Genomic DNA, 20,757 nt, shown 5'->3' with positions numbered 1-20,757 from the left:
GCGCCGCTACCTCGCGTCTTTGAGACCGGCGGTATATTAGTCTCAGAATAAGGAGCAAGTACGTTGGTTCGCACATGTTTAAACGTGAGAAATCCTGGCTAAAAACGCCACAAAGAATTGCACGCAGCGCTATGTTTGTGTCTTTTAAGTGCCGGCTCGCCTTTTTTGGGAGGTGTTTTCTCCCGTTTAGAGATGTGTTACCTTATATTTATTTTATGATATGTAGTTGTCATACCTTTTTAATTAAGTGGGCCGCTTAGCGGTCGTTTATTTCACGGAGCCCATTAGCGAGAAGCAGTTAAAAAATTGGAGCAGCTTGAACTAGTGGTGCAAGGCTGGAGAAACAGCAGAGCTGGTGTCCCGTCTTCCTTCGTCGGAGACTGGCTGTTGCACCTGACATGGATTTCCGAACTTTCCGCTGAAAGTTCTGCGTGACTGGCAGGGCCGGGTCGTTTTGTCCGCAGGCTTTCACACCTGTCCCAAACTGGGCTGCATTAGCATATGCTAGAACCCGCGGCAACCGGTTTCCCGAAGCCCGGGTCTGCAGCTCGAACTCTGCGTCTGTGCTCGCTCTGAAGGGGCCTATGTACGGGAACTGGTGAGGAGAACAGCACGCGAGAAATCACGGCACGAACGCTGGGAAGAGTGTTCTCGAAGGTCGACCTGGCCGGCGCAGGGCGCTCCCCACGAGGCGCATGCTCAAGTGCTCTCGGTATTTTTCTTGCTATTTTTTGCGAGCTCTTCACGTGGCACAAGCGCGCGCGCAAGCCTCAACGACCCCCGACGCACAGAAGCGCAAGCTTGCGTACGTTCGGCTGGGCTGAGTATTCTGGTAACACTCCATGGAGGACCTAAAAGCTTAAACAGCACTGCTGTTAATATCATACTTTTGGGTAACCGCGAAAGAATCCAACTCATATAGAGCTGCCCACCCACGCTAACTGCTTGCGTTGAATAAAGCTTCGGATTATATGTAACGCTCCTACTTATCCCCCATCCACGATGTCATTTTCCATCGTTTTTTCTTGCCGACTTCTCTGACGCAAGCATACGGTCTACTGAAGGTGCTTCGGGGCTGCTTAAGAAGAGAAGAAACGGGGTACCGCAATTAGCCGTCCAAATCACCCGATTGCCCTAGTGAAAAAAATAAATGACAATAAGCACGTTAGACGCGCAAAGGCAAAGTGAGCCGCTAACATATCCTTTATACAACAGCCTTCCGTGCATCACACACACGGCAATCGCTGCTTACGGTAAGGTGATTCCCAAGCGAAATGTTTATATGAAACGAAGCTCCATGCTCATGGCCCAACGCCACACTGGGAGCAACCCAGCGGCACCGGGCGGCGCGTCCTTAAAATTTTCAAACAATCTTTAAAAATACATATGCAATTTAAACTGACACAAATAGTTATGTTAAAAGGTTTTCAATAACTGATTAAGCGTTTCAGCAGTTTCAGTAGCTGAAAGCCTTGAGTTCATGTAACCTGGACACATATTGTAGTGTCAAGTTTCTACACTACGAACCGCTACGAACCCTTCAGATTTCGGAAAGATTAGTGCTAAATTAAACATAGTTCCGCCAATTTGTTTATAAATTGCCTGTGGTTACTCGACAATATAAAACGCTGGCTTTCATATGAGCTAGAGAACATGTACGCAAAAAAAATTGGTTGTCCGTCCCTTTAAAACTTCGCAACATGCGGGCTATGATCCCAAAAGAGAGCAGTAAGGACTGCGCCAGCGCCAGGTGAAGGAGAGGAAAGCAACATGATTAGATTACTCCTGGCGACAGCCTACACGCGTCGATCGCAAATCGGAGCTCCGTATACGAGGGCATCCTGGAAACATCGCAAGCATCGCACCAGCATAATACAGTCAAACCCGGCTATAACGAACCCGGATGGAGCGAATTATGCTATATATCGAACAAAAATAATTCAGTTACGGAAATACACGGGAAACATATTCCTTATAACGAAGTTCACATCCGATATATCGAACTCTGGGCGCCTAGAATGGCCGCCGAAATGCGTGATCTCGGAGCGGCGATTGAGATGTGGATAGGCCGCGACAGCGCAGCAAGAGCCGCGACTGAGACATTGAGCCTCGCACGGAGCGACGTGACGCCCAATACTTTCCGTAACTATTTCTGATGCGCGGGACTCGCGATCGAACCCGCCCAGTCAGCGAGTCCGGACCAAGACATTAGCATCCGTGAACTGTGGGAAGAGCTCGCCAACGTTCCCGATGATGTCGCGAGTGAAATCCGTCCGACGCTTAGAATGAAGCGCTTTCGGCAGTCAATGTGCTCCGCCAATGCTTCTTAGTTTTTTGAGGACGCGGACTCGAACTGGTGCAAACAATGTTTCGTGTAGAGAATGCTATGCTGGTTGAAGCCGCCTAAACGAAAGTGAAAACAAAAATCACCTTTTTTTTTTTTTTTTTGCAACGTGGGCAGTTAAGGCGGAAAGTAGCTTTGATGCTTGCAATAAATGGAATATTTTGGTATGGTAATGGCTACTGTACTGTGTTCGTTTCTGCATATGCGGATGGCGGAGTTGGGGAGGGGGCGGAGGGCTCCCGCGGATTGCGAGCTCGTAACAATAAGCTCGTTATAGGCGGGTTAGGCTATATCGAACTATTGAATATATCGAACTAATCGCGGTGCATATGGCAGTTCGCTATAAACGGGTGTGACTGTATATACAGTTTTACAAATCATTTGCTCACAAAATAAGGGACATGAGCCTACCAGTTTTGCATTGGAGAGCCACATCGTAAGAAGCCTCTGACACTGTCCTAAAACATGCGCAACAAAGTGAGCGTTATACCTCTCGGTTGAATGCTCGCTCTTCTCAAAATAAAATTCAGTTTTGGACTGGCGATGTACAAGGTACTTGTAAAATGCAAGCCACCCGAAATCCTCCAATGTGTTTCTTCCTATACATGACACAAGAGTTTAACAAGACATCTCATCTTGGCTTGCAGATGGCCACACTGTGCCTGCTGGGACGACTTGTATGGTGAATCTCTACACGCTGCACACGAACAAGGCGGTGTACACGGATCCGGAAATGTTTATCCCCGAACGCTTCCTCCCCGAGAATTCTGCAAAAATACCTCCGTTCGCCTTTCTTCCTTTCTCAGGCGGTGTCCACCCCTGTCTGGGTGAGCTTTGCTTTTATGCCGCAAAAGGCTGCCAAGTTGGGACGTTTCTTCTAAAGTTACGTTTGTATTCTAGTACATTGCACTCAGAGAATTGCGGAAAGTCAAATATTTTGTTATGAAGCACACATCTTCCAAAGAGAGTCTCAGAAAAACGTAGAATATTTGTGCACCGCTACCGTCATCTTTTTGGGACATCAAGTTTATCCACCTAAGAACTTCCATGTAATGTGCCGTGTGTCCACACCACCGCACCATCTGTAGAGCCTTCGAAAAAACATTACAAAACAGTAATGCAATTCAAGCCACGATAAAAAATTCGGCTTCAATCTACGCTGTGAACGTGGTTGGAAAGTACAGCTTCAAACGACATCCACAACAATTGCGCATGCAACGTCACTTGAATTCACACGCTTGGCTCTACAAAGAGTGCAACCAGACATTATTCCAGCCGTTACCTGGAATTCGCGGGAGCGGCTTCCCGAACGCAGCAGCAGCGTCGGACACGGCCGGGATAGAGCGCCGGACGTCCCCGCTGAAGCGCGGCCCTGAGTCGGGAGAAAGGAAACGGAAAGGAGCGTCTTTCGAAGTGTGAGACAGCGGAACGTAGCCATCCTGATGTGCTAGCTTGGGACTACACCACCGCGCGACACAAGCGCTGACACCGAAACAGTTCGGCATGTGAGCTTAGTGACTCCCATTGATACCGATCTAAACTAGTTAGTTCAGTAAGCTTGAGAATTGCGAGAAAGTTAAAAAACTTTTATAATCGCTATTTATCAGAACTAGTTGCTACTTTCGCCTTTTGTAATACCTATCTAAACACAACCGAATTGGCATTCACAAATTTAGAAAACGAAGTCCCATTCGTGGCAAGCTGTGCGCAAAAGGTAGCGTTTCTCTAGCGGCCAGATGTCTGTATGTGGTTTGTACATTTTGTTTTCCCGCACTGCAAAGCAATCCTTAACGTGTGTAGGCCGTACGATCACTTAATTCCGTCGGGTGTGGGTTACCCTGGAGGTGCTGTTGAACAAGTTAATCTAGCCGCGCGAAGGCATCGCGCAATGGACGCGAAGCTGCACTAAAACAGGCCCAAAACAACCGTCGCTAAAGCAGACGACAAAGCAGTACTGCCGACGCCGCCGCCGCCGAACAGGCACTTCCGCGCGGGGAACGCTGGGTATTCGCCGAGCCATGGGTATTCGCCGAGCCGTGAGTGAAACCCTCCGCCCCCCTCCCCCCGTCCCCCGGCTGCCATCTCCGCCGCGTTGGGAGTTCGTTGTCCCGCACGCCACGAAAGAACCGTTGGCTGGTAGAGCTAGAAAGCTTTGCTTTAAAAAGAAAAAAAATATGTTTAATTTTGTGCAACACAACGCAAGAAGGGAAGCAATGAGGAAACTGCTAAGCAGAGGTTGTGTTTCCGTGTCAGCATTCAAGCGGTGCAATAACGGAAAGTGGAGGGATTACTCCGTTGGCGGTCGTATATATTGCTTGCAGCTAGGTTCGGCGGCCGCCCATTCCACGCCCAAGTTCTCGGTGTCACAAGAGCCTAGCGGCAAAGTGGCTGAGTCGCGATTGCTTCATTGTTTACTTTAATAAGGTTATTATTCTTATGTTTACCTAAAATTGGCATCAACATTATGAGCCAACAGGATATTTGGATATCAAACTTGTATTTTGTCTTCAATCCTCCATAAAGGGGCCACGAGGACAAAATGCAAGTTCGGTTCATTCGAAAGATTACCTCGTTAGTATAATAGTGACACCATATTTAACGCGAACTTCATTAAAATAAGCTCTATAATTATGAAAAAAGGGTGGCCATGCGACCCCCTAGCCCATTTCCCGCACTAGAACCTACGACGAAATAAGGGCAGCCGAGGGACTGATGGCTTTAAGCAAACGCAAGTTAGGGAGGGTTTGTAAGCTAGCAATACAAGCTGTCCCCGCTTAAACTTAATGCATATGCTTTTTTATAGCAGTGACAATGGTGTGGTAAGCAACGGAAGTTATGAACGCACACGTAAACATGGAAGCACTATGCCAGCTATAGCTGCACAGCCGTCCGGTGCATTGAGCATAGGATGGTCAACTGGCATAAGCGACATTGTCTTCTGTGACTGTTTTTGGAGCATACCCAACGTTTCACGCAGCGATTGCTAACAACCGTAACAATGGTCAACCAGGTACAAATCCGGTCAAGAACAGAGTGCGGACAGGGGTACTTGGAAGTATTGTGCCGCCATCTTGGAGGATTAAAGGTAAACAAGGGAACAGAACACGTTTGGACGTTCACTGCGGCCCTAGTCGCATTACAAAGAATCGTTTGAAGTACCTGGCCTGGAGGCGTCATCACGGACGTGACGAAACACATGATTTAGCGGGTGAATTAAAATTTTGACTTAAACTTTAATTTCTCAGTGAATAAAGCATAATTTGCTCCCGGGTAAGCACTGAAGCCACTGTAAAACGCTAAATCGTTACTAATCCCTTTAAGAGATTCGGCGTGACCACCGCCAAGCAATATCGCTGTAGGCAAATGTTTGACGTCGGTTTAGCTACTGTACGCTATTTTGTTGTGCTGAGCTAATTGAAATAGTGCTGACGTTATGTTGCAACGTTTTTTTTACCATTAAAAAGTTTTGAGCGAAGCCAGTCAAAATTGCTAGTCATGAAATATACTGTTAAGAATGACGCGGACTTGCATCCGCTTCATCGATCAGTTTAAACCGATGCCAGCTGATGCAGAAAGTGGCACCAGTTTCTTTATTTTTGTCGAAACAAAGGCTGATCAGTGTCACGAAACGGTGCCTCGTGCAGCAACATGGCGTCAAAAAGGCTGCAAACATTGTTTATTTAGAGTGAAAGCTCTGCTGGGCTGCATATTTCAGCGTCATTCATCGCGTCGCAAGCGCCCTTAAGCCGCCGGCGCGCAAGTTACGCCTGCCTTATTGCTTCGCAGCAGCAGCAGTAGAAGTGGCCTCTTCACATCAGGCTGAAGACCACAGAAAACTTCGCTTAAAATGCCAGCGCTCAGTTTAGGTAGTTCAAAATTACCAGCATCAGTTTAAATTTGCAGCAGTCAGTGTAGCTTCGCAACAAACTCATCTGCGTTTGTTTCGAAGCTAAATGACACAACTTTAACTGAAGACGACGTCATGGTTTCATTCGACGTCAACTCTTTATTTACTAATGCCCAGTCGATCTGGCAATAGCCACGTGCGAAGAAGCCCTAAGCGACGATAGTGGCTTTCCCGAGCGCACTCCCTTCGACGTCCCCGAGCTTTGCGAGTTGCTGGCGTTTTGACTGAGCAACACCTATTTTTGTTAAAGGGAATCCTCTATCAGAAGACAGATGACACGGCGAGGTGAGCATCGGAATCAGTTACTACAGCCAGTCTAGTTATGGAAGCTTTCTAAAGAGGAAGGTTTTGGCCACCTTCACGCCGGCGCCGAGGTCTTTGTGCCTCTACGTCGATGACTGTTTTTGCATTTAAAAAAAAGGGAAGATGTCCCATATCTTCCGGACAGCCTCAATACCCAGAATGTGTATATAGAGTTCGCCATGCAACTAGAGCAAGACAACGTGCTTCCTTTGTTGGATGTCCGGGTTCACCGGGATGCGAGCTCACGTTGTCAGTATACAGGAAGGCCACATACTCGAGGCGTTGCCTCAATTTTGCATCTTGCCGCCCAGTCGGCCACAAGACGAACGTTGTGTCACCCTTGATAACGCGTGCCGCACGCGTCTTCTCAAATGGCAGGGCAGTGAAACGTGAATTGGGAACGATCCGCCTTGAAATGGTCACCAACGGCTATACTAAACGACTTATTAGCAAAACTGATAAAAAGATGCGGCAGCCAAGAACGCCCAACAACAGGACATTTTGCGCACGCACAGCCATACGTTCAAGGAATGAGCGAAGGAGGTTCCCGCGTATTTTCAAAATTCGACATCCGTATTGCCTATGTAAGTTCCTCTGATGAATGTAAAACGCAAACTGCCGAGTGATTCATTCCCAGGAGTGGTATACCAGATTCCATGCGCTCATTGCAGTCAGGTGTACATTGGCGAAGCAGGGAAGTTTTCGCAAACAACTGACGGAGCACCAACGTGATGTAAGGAATAATAATCACACGACGAATGCCACAGCAGAACCGGCGCACAACTATTTCCACTGGATTGATTGGGACGATACTGCTATTTTAGCTCGGGAAAAGAGCGTGCCATCCCGGCGGCAACTGGAATCGCTTTTCATTCAGTCAACGCCAGCCAAGATGAATCGGACACGGACACATGTGACTTTTCCGGCCGTCTACGCATGCTCGTTACGTCACGTGCTGGCTACATAGCGCAACCCGTATGCGAGGAACCCATATTTTTATAGGTGGTCAGTGTTCGCTTTTCTTTTGCACAATAGATAGACAATCAATACAAGTAATAAAACCATACCTTGGACCTTGCACTATTGACACCCACCGCATGTTCATTTAATTCGCCGTAGCGAGGTTACGGATAAGCCACACACACACACGTGTGCAGAACAGGTGAGTGTGTGCAGCACACGTATCTGTAATCCACATCCTCGTTTATTGTAAAGCCTTCGATACAAAACCGCGCAAACACTTCCCGGAACTTTACAGACATGTGCCACTACAACCATTGCACTTTTTAGCCGACAACGCCATGTATTTCATTGAGCATGTTTGTAAGTTTTTAACTAAAATCCAATTTTTGCACATAATTTTACACCACGTATAGCCTTACTCGGCCCTGTACACCAGCCCTCTTATGTCTTTCACTCCATTTCACTTCCAATTTTACTGTTCGATTTAAGTTATACGTCACACCACTTTTATTAAACAGCAATTTCCATTTGGTGAGCCTTTCCCTTAGTTGGCCTAGCACCAATAACTGCAACCAAATCATCCTCACCATTTTAAACTCTGTATGTTGTGTTGCGTCTGCTGGTTCTCTTTTAACGTTGTGATCGATGACCAGTTTCACTGGGTGTAACTCACACTCAACGTGTCCACTTGTTATTTTCTGCAAAAAAATTAGAATGTACGTACGTTCAGTCGTGATAAATTGCTTTAAGAAGCTCGCGATGGTTTTCAGGCTAAAGATGTAGCTTTTCCTGCTCAATGCCACTTTGAAATTATGTAATGAGAGAGTGTTACAGTCGAAACGAGATTACAATATTAAACTACATTCAAACTTTTTTTTAGTCTGATGAATTGTTGTTGTCGCTCCTTTTTATGACGCAGAAGTAGGACTCTTCTTGCTTTACTCCCACCTATTTAATTGCATGCGGGAAAAAGAGCATCAGCTAAGTGTAGCAATTGGACAAAAATATTCCCAAGATATGGACGTAGATATAGCGCTACCAAATGCTGCAGGGAGCAACTCATTCTCCGTCTGGAGAACAGTTAGAAGGTCCAATCAGAGGTGCTGTAAAGCCAGACAAGGCACAATAAAGTGGCATTTAAACATACGTTTTCATTTTGTAGAGGACCTATACACCCTCATCTTTGCAATTGGATAAAGATTGAAGGCTTGGGAGATTCAGAAACGAAATCTTTTGGCGTGGCACGAGTCAGGCAGATTCCTGGAGGCATGTGGTGTCGTGGGTACGCTAACCTCGCATTCCTTAAACAAATTGCTCATGTAGAATGTTTTTTTCTTCCTTCGTTTTAACAGGACAGAAATTTGGGTACGCGCAAAGCAGAGTTGTGCTGGCGACAGTGTTCTCGAAGTACAGCGTGGAGTCAACACTGCCACTCGAAGAGCTCTCCTTGGGATTCGAGGTTTCACTGAGGGCAAAAGAGAAGCTGAACGTGAAGTTTCGCAGACGAAACCTGTGATTGGCCAGCGTTACATGGACTGCAACCATTTAGACGTCCCCCTGAAGCAATCATGGCCAACGTGCATGTTTCTGACATTCATTTCTGCCTGTTTTTGAGCCGTTGAGAAAATAATCGTGTGTGCCATTAGTGAAAATTATGTAACCGCCTAGTCGTTAGTAGCCTCTGCATAACGGTTGCCGGAATGAATAGCTAGTTAACTAATCCAATCTTCTGCTCCTGCCGCACGAACTGTAACGTTTAAAAATACTCCTGACATTCATCTTTCTCCAAAATTACCGTTAGACTTTTCAGCTGCACTGTAAGGGTTCGTCACTACCTGTTGTCATGCTCTCTACTACCCCGGCCTGGAATGTTGCTTGCGTTTATTTTGTTTGTAATTGCACGTTTTTCTCTGTAGGAAGTACAGGTTATAAACAGCTCTCGGTTCTTTCGCTTTGGTTGTTCAAGGCTACAAAAAAGTTGGATCCCAGGAAAAACCCGATGGGAGCACCTTGGGCCTCCAGCGACACAATTAAAAACAAAACCTGGCCTGCCACAAATAAGCTTTTGGCAGTCCTAATAGCGGGTGAACATCGTCTTTCAAGTTTTTTATGTTTTAGGGTGAAAAAAAGCAATAGTCAGGTATGCTGCTAGATGGCTGCAGTGCTTATTTATCACATGACGCTGAGGTCGAAAGGGCAAAATATCCTCGACGAAATGCCTGCTCATCTCTGTATTTTGTTTTGTTATTCGTTTTGTAGGCTCTCTGAAATGTAACCAGCTCAAAATATGCAAGTAATACTACATTAAATAGGGCGAAGACCACGAAAGCTCAATTTGTATCTTACCACAATATGGATGCATGTTGTGCTCCAGAGGACTGCAATTGTTAGCTGCCTATCACAAAGACGTTGATACTCGAGGTCGGTGTCTTGCCGGGGCCGCCATCGGGGTCTTTATGACTGATTACATATATCGATGTCCCAGTTAATATATGCAACGCTCCGGATGTTTTATTCAAGGGCCACGGCCCAAATGTTTATTTCATTCCCGTTTATTACCCACTTGAAAATTTGTCATCGGTATTTCTATAAGCTTCAGGATTGGTTACGCGCAAAATGCTTATATTAAATATAAATAATACAAGACATATCCATCACAAGGTCATTACCACTGTCGAGCGTCATTGTACAGCACTTCACTACGGAAATGCGAAAATGAAATACGTTTCTTCTCAAAAATATCTCGGCGTGAGCTTTAAGGAAATTTCGCTGTCCTGTTGAAAGTGCAATATTTGATCCTGAACTAATAATGCTGGTGGCCGACGTTGGAAAATTCTAGTTTCTGGCCTGTTTGATTTAAAGTGCCAACTTGTAAGGCACGTTTTTTGTTTAAATACCAGTATGGAGCCTTGTGAGCTGTACGATCACCTCTTTAACTTAAAGGGACCTTGCAACACTTTCGATAAACGCTTTCACTCTTTCCTTCGCGTCGGGAAGCACTGCGGAAACTACAGTTATCGCCAGCACGGAGCGGCGCTGCGTGATTTGCTCGTCGCACCAGATACGCCTTCCTTTTCTGCTTTGTTTTTGTGGCTTTATTTTTAAGTTGCTATCAAAAAGCGTTCATTGCTGCAACTGAAGAAGAACCGGCCAACAGCCGGTACATGGCCTCAGTGACGTAATTCGGGCCCTCGAAGAACGTCAAGTCCGGGAAAGAGAGAAAAATCTTTTGAGCGAGTTTCCAATTTACCGGATAGGTATACAGCATTAATTTTTGGCTGAGGTACTTTGCGACCCCCTAATATAAATACTGGGTGTCTTGGGTGACTACTTTCTGCAAGCAGTTAATATTCAAAAAAAAAGTTGAAAAAGTGTTGCAGGGTCCCTTTAAAGTGAACCCACAAAGGAGTTTGTGCGATTTTAAAAGTTATTGGGGACCACAAAGATCGCCGCCAGGGGGCTGACACAGGCGCCCGCGCGATAATTTGGCTGATGTACGTGCGCCCATATGGTTTTATTAGGCTCCCATTCTGAAACCTGTTGCTCAGGTTTGGTAGGACTATGTTCTTGTGCTGTCCATTTACAAGTGAGCATATATCCCCACCGTGCAAGTTGGGGGCTGTTAATCGGACATCATAATGCCCAGTCGAACGCGTGCGACGGCTTGTTTCGGCTCGCATATTTTGTCGAAGAGCGCGGGCATTTTGCCGCTGGAGGAGCGTTTTGCTTTCGAATGGCAACCTGATGCGCTTCTTCTCGTTTATGCCACCGTGTAATGATCAAGCTGACGGCGACGGTGAATTTCGGTGGTTGTTTTTCCCCTACCTTCATCTGCTGTTTACTGGCGGGGCGACCAACCCTCGCTAGCAACTTGCGCCGAGTTTAAGCTCGCACTGTGGTAGGCCTCGTGAAGGGGCCGTTTTATATGATGAACGCCAACGCCAGACGTTGGGTTTTTACCTTAAGCTCGCGTCTTGGAACGTCTCGTAAAACATGTTGCTTGCCCATAACGAGGCCACCTCACTTTTTTATCGATAGCTGTCAGCTTCATCAACGCTGCTCGAGACAAGAGCTGCAGATTTACACTGTACAGCCAACGCACCAACATGGGAATACAGTGACGTCGGTGCAAGCTAAGCTATCACGCCTCGGAAAAGCCTGTCTACAAACTTTGCTTTCGAGGTCACAAAGCACGGCAGAGCAGTTGGACAGTGCTGTAGCGACTGCCAAGGACGGGCAGCGACTGCGTGTACTGCGGCCGTCGACTGGGAGCGATACCCGCTCCACGCCCCCAAAACACATACACATACACTGTTGGAAATGGGCCATCCCAGCTCAGTCACCACTGTTGCGACGTTGCCCTGTTCAGTCCGCAATCAACGCTGCGCAGAGCAGAGCGACGAAGTAGTCGAGCCGACGATGATTTGAAGCAGCATTTATATACAACATATACAAAGGTAGCAAGAGAGTTACATGGCTCGGACAAAGGTGATAGCACTTCTCAACTCAGTGCCTCCGATGAGATGCCGCCGCACCACCACTGCTTCCGGGCTTGTGTTATACCCCCGGGGTTCCGTTGCAGCCGCGTGCAGTTCGAATGCCTCCAGTCGGAGCTATCACTGGCCGCAATATGAATCTGGCGAATGGAGGCGAAGCGATTGCGTAAGCCGAGCCGCCACGACCGGGAAAGGGAAGGCGACTCTGCGGCGGCTTCTCCAGGCGCTACTTGCTGCGTGTCTGCCGGGAGTCGTTCCCCCAGGCAAGATTTGGTCCAGCCGTAGCGATGGGAAAGGGAGAGAAGACTCGGCGGCGCCTTTCCCGCCAAGTTGCGGCACCTCCGACGCGGGCGGTTTGACCTAGGCGCGAATCAACCCCGCCGTCGGCCTGTCGCCAGGTGCAGCGAACTCGTGTAGGGCGCTCTGGCACAACACACACACGGATACAAAAATGAGTGGTTAAAGTCAGACCCGTGCGGGTTTTGCGCGGGCTCTTAATGGAAATAAACATAACGGCGCGTAGCGCCCCTGTTCTTTCCCTTTCTCGCGGCGGTACCTCCCTCTTGGGCTTCTCTTGCGCTGGCCGGTTTTCGTCTTTGTGTTTATCTCTTATTTTGCGGGCTGGCGACGGTGGCAATGGGTATGGTTGCGCAGGGTTCGCAGCATGCGGAACAGTGGCGGCAGCGTCTTTGTGCAGCTAATTTTAAAGACGATAGCCTTTTTTTGGCTACTCCTGCGCGACAATGTTGACCTGTCTGTCTGTCCGTTTCTCTGTGTCTGTCATAAAGATAATTTATCATTGCAACTTATATCACGCCCCGCTGTATACATGGGAGCTTCCTGCCCCGCACGTTTTTTCTTGCAGTACTTGCAGCGATATGTCACGTTGCAAAAATGCTTGTTAGTGCCGATGTAATCATAGTGGCCCCTCAAACTCTCTGGCATACTAAAACCTTGCGCTATCACTAGGTCGACCGCTGAGTGCTTGCTGCAGGCAGCCATAGCTGGGCTTACAAACACTCGTCAGAGCAACACCTTTTCACTGACCTCCACGGTCCGTATCCGCACACTGCACATATCTGTAATTTTGGGCATTCTGGGCACTGCACATATCTCGAACTCAGCGCACGTGGTTCAACCCTACCGGAACGTACGAGCGCTCCGGCATCCGCTGCTCTAACCCGAGTCCAGCGAACGAACGACATCACACTCGTGCAGGTAGGTCCGTCAACGAGCAACGACACGGCCAGCGCTTGCGGCACGTCCGAGCCGGAACGTACAAGATCATCAGCACCCGCTGCTCCGATCGAGACTCACACGACAAACCCCATTTCGTACAAGAGGACATAATCGCGAGGAAGCGGACTCTGGACGAACGGAACGCTTTCGAGCCTGCTTGTACGGGAGAGAGAGCGATTTTAGCATTCTCGAAACAACGGGCAAAAGACACGGGCACGGCACGACGACACGGGCACGGCAAGAACAGCAACGAATGAGCCCGTGCCAGAAGAAAGCATCGAACTCCGTACCGATGAAGTGACGCTTACGACGCCAAGGAATGTGGGCCGAACGGAAGAGACAAACTACGCCCCCTTCCCACCACAACGCTTTCACTTCTAAAGCAACCACGGCGAAAGGGAGCGAGGAGCCGCAACGATTTTGACTAGAGTTCCTGTATATAGCTCCCCTAGGGGAGCAGAGTTGCGCGTCCATCCGCCATCTTGAGTTCCAGGTCATGCGGGAAAGCCACCCTTCTCGTATGTAGGCCGCCGCGCCATCGGCAGCGGCGAGGAGGAGTGGCGAGCAGCGGCTGGACAAAAAGGGCACATCTCCCCGCGAGGGGGACTCGAGTAAATGCGTCGATTAGGGGGGTGGGTGTATTGCGTTAACGTTTAGTGTTTGGGGAGTTGGTGGTAGTGAATGCGTTGTATCAGCAGCTTCTTGACGTAGTTTGAATGAGTCAAGGATATAAGGCGCGTTCGTAGCCTTTCATTCTGTGTCGGTTTTGTGGCGCAGTGGGTAGAGCACCATGTACCTTGCGTTCCGCCCGCAGGGTCGTGGGATCGAAACCAGGCGCCGGTAAGTATTATTTTTTTATATAGTGTAGGGGGAGGGGTGCGGACCTATTGTTGAGAGCGAGGAGGGTAGCGTGATGCGGGAGAGGAGGAGCGGGGGAGAGGGCGCACCTGCGAGCGATGCAGACTACTACGGACGCCTAGAACGGGTGACATCATGAGTTAAAGAAATGCTCTGCATTTAAAACTGGCGCACGATTCTCGGCTGCTTATCAGCTGAGCCGCCGCCGCTGCCGCCGCTTCCACAACCGCCGATGCTCAGTTGAGCAGAACTGACTGAATACGGGGTCTTGTGCGCAGCACTCAAAGGAGGCTTTTTTGTCGAACTGGAACCCGCGGCATGTGGCAATCAGACGCGCAACTCTTGCGCTACGCGATATACAGGAACTCTAATTTTGACCGATCCGCCACGCCACCTTACGACAACACCAAGCCACCGCACGCTAAACGAACAGCCAACTCGCTTCCGCAGCATACGCAACGCACACCTCAACCGAAGCAACGTCCTCAACGCGCTGAGCTATGCCATCCCTTCACACCGCAGCTCGCCAGCACACAAAACGGACGTTTACGCTGCCACATGCATCAAGCACGCAACGAGTTACAGGAACACGATCGCCGACAAAAGCGACGCGACTTACGCAACGCCGTAAACGCTGTCAAGTTCAGGTCCGACGAAGTTAATATACAACGGAACACACTTAAAAAAACAAGCCGATTTGATATTCACCGAACCTCATCGAGACAAACGCCCTGTGACGAAGTTTCTAGTATCCGGAACAACAAAAAACAAACGCCAGCATCGAGCAACTGCGAATAAGCAGATCTGGATACAAACGGAAGCTACGCGGACACTTAATTGTGCCGGGGGGTATTGAGTGTTCAGTTGAGTATTCGTGAGTAATACAAATTGAGTACTCATGAATACAGATTGAGTACTCATGAGTACTCATGAGTACAGATTGAGTACTCATGAGTACAGATTGAGTACACATGAGTATAGATATAGCACTCATGAGTGCAGAAGATTGAGTAATCATGAGTACAGATTGAGTACTCATGAGTACAGATTGATTAGGAATACTCGTGAGGATCAATGAGTTTGAGTACAAGTGAGTACGATTACAAATGAGTATGTGATGAGTATGAGTGATTTGGAGAAAAGACGAACTTTTTGAGTCTGAGTTTCATTGAGTACAGCGTGAATGAAAAAAAAATTGAGATTGAGTTTGAGTGAGTTATTTTTGTTTTGCCGACCTATGATGTGAGGCGATGCTAAGGCGAGCTTACTACGTTTGCTTACGAAAGGTACGCACATCGGGTCAATGCAACATTCACGCAACATAACGAAACGTAAATGTTTTGGTGAAGTTTGCAAAAAAAAAAAAAAAAAACAGCAGCGGTGAAGTTTTCAGGTGTGTCGAACACCCGGACAGCAGCAAATCACATGTCTCAAGGCACGCACCGTAACTGTCGTAGAAGGATGTGTGACGCCAATTCCGTGTGGAAGCGAGCATCATAACAGAGCGCCGCCGTAACAAGTAATGGCAGAAAGAGATTAATTATCCCTCTCGCAGAAAGAGATTAATTATCTGTCCCTCAATAGTACAGCAAGTGTTTGTGGCACATGGCGTCGGTGAAGCGTGACGAGCGGCTTCGTATCTCCTTCTATCGTGAAATTTTCGGTTTTTCTTGTGCTGTGGACTATTGGCATATATATGTGAAAAGCCAAGGAATAAACCTCAGTTGTAAGTCAGCGCTCGTGTTTGTCACCTCCTTCTTCTTGTGTCTTGTCTGAGTTTGCGCTGTTCCCCTTTTATAATCATGCACCAACTCGCCCAAGCCTTAACCCTTGCAAGTAATGGCAAACACTGATACGTTTATGCGCCAAGGCCTAGAAAATGAGCTACTGCTTCCACAACACGCAACTCGCCCATCCGAACCGTTTCGCCATCCTGATACGCGAATCCATGAAAATCTGCGCTACCTTTCCAAACGAATACGGGAACTCACAATTTGCGCTTCAGAACAGCCGGCCTATTGACAGCTGCAGCGAGGCGGCCAATTATGTACACCAAGTACTACGGCACTAGACCACGGTGCTTCCTAATGCCTTCATCGCAGCGCTCAGCGGTAGTGAAGTGCAATCGCTTTGTTGCGACGACGTTACCGACACTAATTACAACACTAAACGCTGCGAGCCAGGAACATAATTCGGAGTGAGTGCGCGCAACAGCCCCTCAATGAGTCTTGGCAGTGAGAGTATCAGTGCATTATGTCGTCAGACGTGCATCCAAATCGTATTCCTAAATCAACAGGTCACTGGAGAGTTGATTCCATGGTGCCTTAATTATAAAGGGGAGTAGCCACATATTCCCGAAGCTAAAGGCAGTCGTTCCAGTACTAGTGGCTGTGCGTACGAGTGCTTATCGCCAGCAACAATTACCACAGCAAGCTGCTCCTGCGACAAATGCCAACAGCGAGGGATGCTCACCGTGGTATGCCCCGCACATCGCGCAAGAACCGCGCGTTCACTCGCCACTCATGAGTGGTGAGTGGGGCTCACCGCGAGTGGAACTCGCACTCGCGAATGGTGAGTGGGGCTCACTGCGAGTGCAACTCGCACTCGCGAGTGGTGAGTGGGGCTCACCACGAGTGGAAGTCGCACTCGCGAGCGGTGAGTGGGGTTCACCGCGAGTGGCTTTCGCACTCGCGAGTGCTGAGCGGGGCTCGCCGCGAGTGGAACTCGCACTCACGAGTGGCGAGTTCCACTCGCCGCGAGTGGCGCTCGCACTCGCGAGTGCTGAGCGTGGCTCGCCGCGAGTGGAACTCGCACTCGCGAGTGGTGAACGGGGCTCACCCTGAGTGGCGCTCGCACTCACTCGCACTTGCACTCACCAGGCCAAAACGACGGTGAGGCTCATTTACCACTCACTCGTGAGTGGTGATTGGGGGTTGTGTGAGTGCACTCATGAGTGAGTTTGCCGACCTATGCTAGGTTGAGTCCTTGTCGGCGGCTTGTTGACGTCCCATAGCCATAGACGTTTATCCATAGCCATCTCATTGCTGTCTGTCTCCTACATCATTTATCTGTTGTGCCTTTACCATCTACAAAATGCTCGTTACCTTTCAGTATCAAATCGTTACACAGCCCTCGTTCATTTCACCACCAATTGGAATTTTTGTTGTTGTAAACCACTGCAACCATTTTTTTTTCACCTTCTGTACTGAGTACTGATAAGTTCTGATAAGTACTGACGCGTTCTCGATCCGCTAGTATTATATAATGATTTCACATACCATGCGGTTGTGTTTGTGCCTATCTTTGTTTTTTTCGCGTACTTCCAGTTCTTGTAGTAATATTGTTTCTACGGTTTGTTCAACTAGCATTGTATTGCTGTCTTCAATTCCTAACTGGCGTGTAATTTAGCAATGTGCCATTTGTGCTTTCTTATAGGAGGTCACCCTAAGTTTTTATTTCAGAACCTCCTTGTGTACACCATGAACAATGTAAACTTGTATGCGAAAGTTCGTTTGAAATAAACCTGAAACCGAGAAAAGCCGTCTGAAATCAGTACTCCCGCAGGGAACTATAAATTCTCCCTTGTGGCCTTGAAAAAACTCCTTTCGGAAGGCCTACAAAACCACCCAACCTTTCGTAAAACTCCTTTCAAAAGAAATATATGCTTCCCTTGAACCTCCTAAAAACTCCCCTCGCGAGGCCCAGAAAACTCCCCAAGCTTTCGTAAAACTCCATGCAAAAGAAGTAAATGCTTCCCTTGAACCTCCTAAAAACGCCCCTAAAATAACATACGTACTTCCCAAGGGAGCCATAATAGGCTCCTATTCAACCGCCTAAAAATTCCATAAACATCACTTAAAAACGCCCTTCAGGAAGTAAAGAATACTCCATTTTGACCTCCTTAAATTCTCCCGAACATTTCTTAACACTCCCTAAATACCTTCTTTGTATAACCTAAAAACGCCCTGTTTTGAGGAGGTAAACAAAACCTCCCTGTTCCATGTAGTAAAAAAACTCCTACAAGGAGGACCACTAGAGGACAGGCGAAAAAGAACCTCTAGGGAGTATATGGGAGGAAAAAAAGTTTAGAGTGTGGTAGACCAGACAGAGTCAGTGTCAGTCGTCTTACGCATTGGGCTACCTCCGTGAGTTAGTACCCGAGAGACACACGGTTTACTCCCTCGCCAGTAACGGTGCGGAGTACCTTAGGACCTCCCAATAACCGTCCGCGTCCATCTGTGCGCACACCGCCATCAAGCGAAAATCAAGCGAAATTCGATTTGAGCCGTGAGTTGCAGTTTCATTAGGGAATAATCAAGGTGCAACTCCCGGCTCAAATCGAATGACGGTCGGGGCGCAAATCCGATGTCACTCGGGGCGCAACTTGGATGTCATTTAGAGCCTCCGTACTCCGCACCCTTGCCACCATCCACGGTGTGGAGATCCCGCCATTTTTTATGCTGCTGCACCGAATAGGCACAGCAATGAGTTTTTTAGCCCAACGCATGTTCCCCGCACTCACCGCAGACAAATGTTTAAAAAAATGCTCGGTCTGGAATATACAAAAAAAAACAAATTAGAAATAAAGACAGTTGGAATAATATTGTTTCTGAGTGACTAAAATTTGTTTCAGTGTGCAATATTTATTTCTCATCCCAATATCACAGGCACGAATGGCTTTGTACAGCTTTATAAACACAATCAGTGTATTAATATTGTGTGTTTCATTTTGTCCACGTAAGGGACTATTGAAGCGCAAGAAACAGGGGAGCGTGACAGCTGGATGCAGGTGCTTCGCATCGATGACCGTTAGAGAAAAAGAAACGGGGGTCAGCGTGCTATTTCAAACCACCCACAAGGGTATGACTTTCACCTACGACGCACTTTGTTGACCCCAACGGAGAGGGCTGCCACTGCTGGTAAAACAATTTGCTTTCTTGTGTTTATTTTTCCTTTTCGTGTTTGTTCATATGCCTGTTCTGCTTTTTGTCGTCCTTCGTCATACAAACACTGCATCTTTCACGCCGCAAAATGACATACCAACTCGCCAAAAAGTTGCGTCGTTGACTTAAAAGGTCTATGAAAACAAAATAGTTTCACTAAAGACTGTGTTGTACCAATAACAATTCTACCAATTTTGTCACAAACTTCATACAAGTAATTGAGATACAAATGAAAATATATGAAGGTGCGGCGACTCTGCAGCCGATTTCTGGTGATTTTTCTACGTCACAGAATCTTATTTGTGCGATTGGTAGCCACTGCCAAGGAACGTCACTGGGTGAATGTAGTGGGGCCTTTACTTCCATTTGGTTGAATCACTCGTATGACTGCACGTATACGACATTTAGCCGTATACGTGCAGTTGAAACATCAATAAGAATGTGTTTAAGCGAAGCATTGTACCTCTAACCCCCAAGGTTCTGTCGCGACGGTTGGTTTCAACAGAAAACTCCCACGAACAAATCAAAGAAGTTACTGCCACCGCCAGGAATCGAACCTGGAATGAATAGAGAAACAGAACGATAGCCCGTTTTCTTACTGATTGATCTGCTAGCCCACGCGGAGACGGGGCAGACAGACGGTGCACTCACCGAGCATATCTGCGGGATTACCGCCTGCATTCTCGCTGGATGCCATGTGATAGCGTCACGCGACCTCTCGCGTACTGTGTGCTCCACCCACGACAGGTGTAGCGGCTGTGTGCGCGCCTTGCGCATGCGATAGGAGTTAGGAAAAATTAAGGGAAGCTCACACCAACACATGGCATCTCGCTTCTCTGTCTCTGCCGCCGATCATGTCACCTCCACCGGCTGCGGCAGAGACGGAGGACAGGTGAGACCATCTAACACTGGGTTTGAGTTTCCTTTAATTTTATATAAAAAAACAGTTTCCACTCATGTGTTTCCCCAATTCAACTCAACCAACCACCATTCGTGGATCATGCATTGATTTAACCTTAGCAAAGAATCTCTCCTTGAAGTAATAAAGGGTGCGGTTAAGTGCATTTCAATGGTCTCTGGTTTCACTCTTTGTGGAGCAACGTGTGAATTCAAGTGACCTCGCATGGGTAATCATTTTGGTTGTCATTTACAGCTTCGATTTCCAACCACCTTTACAGGGTGTATTGGTGTGCATTTTTTAGTGGTAGCCTATATTATGTAACTACTGCCCATATTACGTCACCGTGGCATGAAATTTGAGTCTTTCAATATTTGCAAGTGTGTTTTTACAGCAAAGCTATAACGGCTAGGATGCAGTAGATCGTTTCCGGCAATAGGGCAATAATCGCACAGAAGCACAGTGCCATGTTGCGGCGTCCACTCAAACCTCTAGGATCGTAAAACTCTGGCACACCCCCAGTGTACGGAAACATTTGTTCAAAATAAAAAGAAGGCCTAGAGCCTTCATATTTTCGTATGAGATGGCTTATGTTTTCTCTAAAATAATGGTGCCATAGCAATGCATTTAGACGTGAAGCCGGCTTAAGGAAATTCAGTGTAAGCTTGGTCTTTCTAAGCTGGCTTTCCCGCATTAGGTGTTGTCCAGTGAAGCATAATCATCTTCGGACGGACTATGATTACAGAAAGTGGCTCTAACTACTGTTTTATTGAAAATATTTTGAAACAAATCATATGACGGTGAGC

At 47.6% G+C, this 20,757-nt stretch overlaps 1 protein-coding gene across 1 annotated transcript in view; it reads left to right on the top strand.

Annotated features, from left to right (window-relative positions):
• The window catches only part of LOC144137907 (cytochrome P450 4V2-like), an 84,489-nt gene extending 75,022 nt beyond the window's left edge, over positions 1-9,467 (top strand). Inside the window, exons 11-12 of the mRNA XM_077669927.1 lie at positions 2,992-3,171; positions 8,870-9,467. Coding sequence (XP_077526053.1) covers positions 2,992-3,171; positions 8,870-9,033 — 344 coding nt within the window. The 3' untranslated portion in view covers positions 9,034-9,467. The remainder of the gene's footprint in view (positions 1-2,991; positions 3,172-8,869) is intronic.
• The last annotated feature ends 11,290 nt before the right edge of the window (positions 9,468-20,757 follow it).

Source organism: Haemaphysalis longicornis, unplaced genomic scaffold (assembly GCF_048455015.1).
Source record: "Haemaphysalis longicornis isolate Haplotype H1 unplaced genomic scaffold, Haemaphysalis longicornis Haplotype H1 scaffold_1, whole genome shotgun sequence".
NCBI lineage: Eukaryota > Metazoa > Arthropoda > Arachnida > Ixodida > Ixodidae > Haemaphysalis > Haemaphysalis longicornis.
The sequence above is the reverse complement of the archived record's forward strand: the minus strand, read 5'-3'. Positions and strand labels throughout refer to the sequence as shown.